The sequence below is a fragment of the Galeopterus variegatus genome, unplaced genomic scaffold (assembly GCF_000696425.1).
Source record: "Galeopterus variegatus unplaced genomic scaffold, G_variegatus-3.0.2 Scaffold654, whole genome shotgun sequence".
Lineage (NCBI taxonomy): Eukaryota > Metazoa > Chordata > Mammalia > Dermoptera > Cynocephalidae > Galeopterus > Galeopterus variegatus.
In genome coordinates, this window is record NW_007726765.1 from 537,823 (window position 1) to 542,471 (window position 4,649).

General features: G+C 48.5%; 1 protein-coding gene across 3 annotated transcripts in view; it reads right to left on the reverse strand.

Annotated features, from left to right (window-relative positions):
* NRAP (nebulin-related anchoring protein) overlaps positions 1–4,649 on the reverse strand; it is a 70,263-nt gene that overhangs the window by 22,007 nt on the left and 43,607 nt on the right. For all 3 annotated transcript variants that reach the window (XM_008571021.1, XM_008571023.1, XM_008571022.1), the window contains 4 exons: positions 3,939–4,043; positions 3,084–3,191; positions 2,424–2,537; positions 547–744 (listed from right to left, as the gene is read on the reverse strand). In XM_008571021.1, the coding sequence (XP_008569243.1) occupies positions 547–744; positions 2,424–2,537; positions 3,084–3,191; positions 3,939–4,043 (525 nt within the window). The remainder of the gene's footprint in view (positions 1–546; positions 745–2,423; positions 2,538–3,083; positions 3,192–3,938; positions 4,044–4,649) is intronic.

Consider the following 4,649-nt stretch of genomic DNA (forward strand, 5'->3'; position numbering starts at 1 on the left):
AGCCTCTCCCTCAGAAGGTGGGGGCACAGAAATGTAGGAAGCACCAAGAGGAAAGCCCCCCGATCTGCAGCTAGAGGCAATACCACCGGCAAACCTTGAACATGCAAAACCATGAACCTTGAGGGCATCTTTGTCATTTGAACCTTAAGTTCAAATCCTAGCACACCCATTTCTTAGGTACAGTTATGTGATCTTGGGCAACTACTTAATTTCTTCGTGCCTCACTGTAATTTCTCTGTAAAATGAGGATAAAGGATAAAGAGTCTGGATATAGGATTATTGTGAGCATTAAATGAGATAATGGATGAAAACACAGTGCTTAGAATTGAGCAAGAATACTCTATAAGTGGTAGTTGTTATTATTAGATTTGTGTAATTGTGTTTAAGGGCCGTGCAGAAACCCCCAGGCGGTGCTTCAAAAGCAGACCTGGGTTTAGGATTCCTCACCTCTGGAGCCTTCACTGAACCAATGGGAGCTTGCAGGTGACTGCCTCGTGGTCAAACCTGAAAGGAGAAGGGCCCCAAGACAGAGGCCAGGTCTCTTACCTCACTCTGCAGTTTGTGAGCTCTCTTGGCACAGCTCAGCCTCAGGTCTTCTGCCAAGGAAGTATACTGGGGGAGCGGGTGTTTGTAGTCCTGGTCGCTGGCCAGGCTCTGAGCCTTCTTGGCATGCACCAGGGTTACCATGTCCAACGGCAGATGGAATTTTGCCTTTGAGTGTTCAAAGCCTTTCTTGTAATTCACCTAGAGGGGCAGACAGATCAACAGAAACTTTTTCAAAGCTACTATTTGCAATGGGACCATCAGGGAGAGCAACCAAAATGCAATTGTCCAAGGTAAGCCTGGAGGACGTTCCTGGCAGGGCCAGCTCTCCTCTCTGGTGGGGACTGGCCTAATGAGCAGGGCTTGTCTCCAGGTCCTGACACTCACCATCCCAGCTCCTAGAGGTCATTCCTTTGCATGAAGTAGGCTCATGTTTTCTCTATTTGGTGAAAATACAGAAGCTCAAGGGACAGATACAATATCAGTGATTCCCTTGCAAGAGTCTTTAGAACGTCCCATTTTCCAGAGGCAAGAAGTTGCATGGCTAACCTTGCTCCCTGCTTGCCATATTTTCTCCCCATCACCCACTCAAGTTGAGGCATGGATTCTCCTCTCATACCAGCTGAGGAAGAGCTTCTCCAAAGCATTAGGTGACTTCTTAGTCAATCTGGGAGCCATGAGCAGTGGGTGGTTGCTTGGAGAGCCAGTCCTCAGAAACAGACATTCCCAAAAGCCCAACACACATCCTGAAGATGAGGGGGAAAGCCCACTCCAGATGCCCTAGCTCCACCACCATCCTTGGTAGGGCTGTTTAAAGGTCTGTGATACTCACTCGGGGCTTTCCCGGAAGTCAGCACATCATCTCTTCCTTGTCCTCCTCTGTCCTTCCCATTGACCCCCAGGAAGCTCCAGCCACCCCTCCCCATCCCCCCCCACCTCCACTCATCCTGTGCTCACCCCGAGCACAATGCCAGGAACAACTCAATCCAACCCCATACTCTTAGGCCAGCAACCCAGGACAGAAAGGGGAAGAAAAGGTTAGAAATGGGGACACCAAGGCAGAAAACAAAATGACAGAGTAAACGTGAAGCTGTGGAAAGAGCTTGAGAGCTGGCTCCGTGTCCTGGCTCTGCCTCCGTCTAGCCAACCTCAGACAAGGGACGGAACCATCCATCTTCTTATCAGAAAATGAGGTGGAGTTCCTAGAGATGGTTTGACAGTTAAATGAGACACTACATACAAAAGTGCTTAGTCCTCTGTGCCATGTTGGACACATATGTCATCACTGACACTAGCCAGCACACATGTGTGCAAAAAGAGAGCACAGACACACATGTGCCAGCACCCAGAGGGTCACAATCAACCATCAGAGGGCTACAGGGGCCAGGCAGTTTGCATAAATAAGTAAAGCAAGAAACAGAGGTCAAGGAGTAGCTTCACAGCCAGGGAGCACAGATCCCTTCTACATAAAGCTGTCAGTAATGAACTTCAAGCAACTACAACCTTTAGGAATCCAGGCCCACCTTCTGGTCAGGGGTCTAAAGCTTTTATGTAAAATTTTCTACTTTTAAAGATTTACAGTTGATTCACTATGCAGACCAAATAAAAGACCTCTGCAGGCCAGAGCCAGCCCACAGGCCCCCATTTGTGACCAAGGATCAAAATCATAGAATGTCCAGCCTAGAAGGCATCTTGGGGTCAACTAATCCAGCACCTCATTTTACAAAAGAAGAAGCTGAAGCCTGGAGAGGAGCAATGGCCCCTAGCAAGTTAGCAACAGAACCAATATCCACATCTGGAAGGAAAAACGACATTCGTTTCTGTGCCATGAGCGTCGGCAGGTGGGGGCCGCAGCGCCTGTTGCATTTTCTGCCACTTACATCACTCTGCAGCGAGGTCGCATACACTGAATGTGCAAGGCTGATATCATCTTCCAAGCTCCGGGAGCCAAGCATCTGTCCTTTCATTTTCTCAAATGCCTCTTTGTATTTGTACTAAAGGGAAAGAAAGCGGGAGAGAGTAACAGCTCAGGGACAAGGGACACGAAATGGAAGAGGTGGGTACTGGGCGAAAATGTTTTGTTCTTTTGACAGTCACTGGGTGAGTTAAAAGAAAACGTGCGGGAGTCGTCAAAAGGTCTATTCTTTCATATGCAAGACTCCCAATGACTAAAGGGCTTGGATGTGAAATGGCAGGACGCGTCAGCGCTTGGGCGGCCCACGCTGGAAGAAGGTGGGTGCATTGTTAACAGCCTCTTCACGTGGACTCGCTTTATGAAGACGCCTGGTGGAGGGCGCATTTCATCTGCCTGGGATCCGTGTTTACAGTACAGCATTTGGCTTTGTACCCCAGGCTAGAGAATTTTTTGTTATAAGATAACGTTCTTTCTCACTGGTCATTATCTGATTGCCCTAACACAGCCAGTTCGAGAGGAGAGGATATTATCCATAAGCAAAAGAAGGTAGGTAGGGGTTAGGTTCAAAAGGAGTGGAAACTGGTTAGTATTAAACATTGTCACGGAAATGGAGGTGGATGCTTACATCACTGATGATTTCGCCAGAAGCCTTGGCTGCTTGGAATGGAATGGCGTCCAACCTCAGTTTATATCCACCATCTCGAAGTTTGCTCCAGGATTCCTTATAACGCGTCTGTCGGGAAGATGCGCACAGATAAGGACCTTCTCATGATCTGGTGGTTTCCTAAACTCTGGTTTATCAAAATGGGAATTCGGTTTGTTGTGGTCCCGGCCCCCACTTGGAATTAGAGATTATTGTGGCTCAGTAGAACCCACCAGAGTTGGATCCTGCCCCATGCCCACCCTGGAAGGTGGGGACGAGCGGTAGACACAGAGGGGAGGGGTTAAAAGCAAGGGCTTTGCAGTCCGACAGACCCTTATTTTTCTGAGCAGCAAGTTGGTTGGGAGAAGGAAGCATGAGGTTGCATATGTGAAATGCTTTATGTAATAAAGAAAAGTCAAATGACTGTCAGAGAACAGGAGTGGTGGGAAGAGGTGCTGACAGGGATTACAGAGGGGAGGAATTAACCCCCAAGTGTATCCTCAGCACAGCTGCTGGACATACTCAGCTACATGCTGATGCTCCCACATTTCAGCTCATGAGTACAGACACCCATTGTACCAGGCAGACAGTTTTCTCGGTCTCATTCTTTCAAATGAGCTCAACTCTTCTGCAGCACCAGCTGCATAATTTGCAGAGCCCCGTGCAAATGAGAATGTGGGGCCCCCTGTTCAAAACTATCAGAAATTTCAAGATAATGACAGCAGGGCATTAAATCAGCACGGGGCCCTTCTGAGCTTGGGGCACTGTGTGTGTGTGCCCACGAAGCCAGCCCTGATCTCCTGGTGCTAAAACCAGTGCCCCTTGGGTCAGCCTCACCTCACTGATATTCATGGCATTCAGCTTGGCCAGCAGGATTTCAGGGAGGTCAGCAGTCTGCGTGTAATGATGCTTTATGTTTTCTCCTTGTTCTTTGTACAACCTCTGTGGATGGAGAAAGGTTTTGCTTTAAACTCAGAGCCTTCCCCACACAGCCATTGGCCAACTTACACTCCAAGAGACCGAGGTGTAGTCCCTGCCTCCTCGTAATGACAGGATCGCAGGTGCCCTGCCCCCACCCAGATTTCACAGCTAGTGTGGTGACATGTGTGTCATTCTCTCCTGGGTTCTACTTCCCAGCTCAGAACACGACAGGCTGAAACTTTCCTCTCAGTGAATGCACCACTCATAGACTGCTAAATGGGTGTCAAATGAGAAAACGAGCTCTAGTTAACACTGAGTAATTTGGTTAACTCTAACCTATGAGAGAGGGTATCCAGATGCACAAGGCATGAGAGAAGATGGCCCCTTCTACAGGCGAGGTGTTCACCACACCCACCTCAATCCTCAGCCCCTTCCCCATCTCAAGGATGCTTGCCTAATAAATGTCCCCTGGGTGGGTCTGGGGCTCTATTCACCCAGAGCTCTGACTTGGACTTTTGATGTCCTAGTAGTTAGCAATGACACATGGAGTTGGCATTAGTCACAAAAGAAAATTTCTAAACCAGGCTTTTCCATCCCATATCTTATCAGATGTGTCCAAGTTTCTAC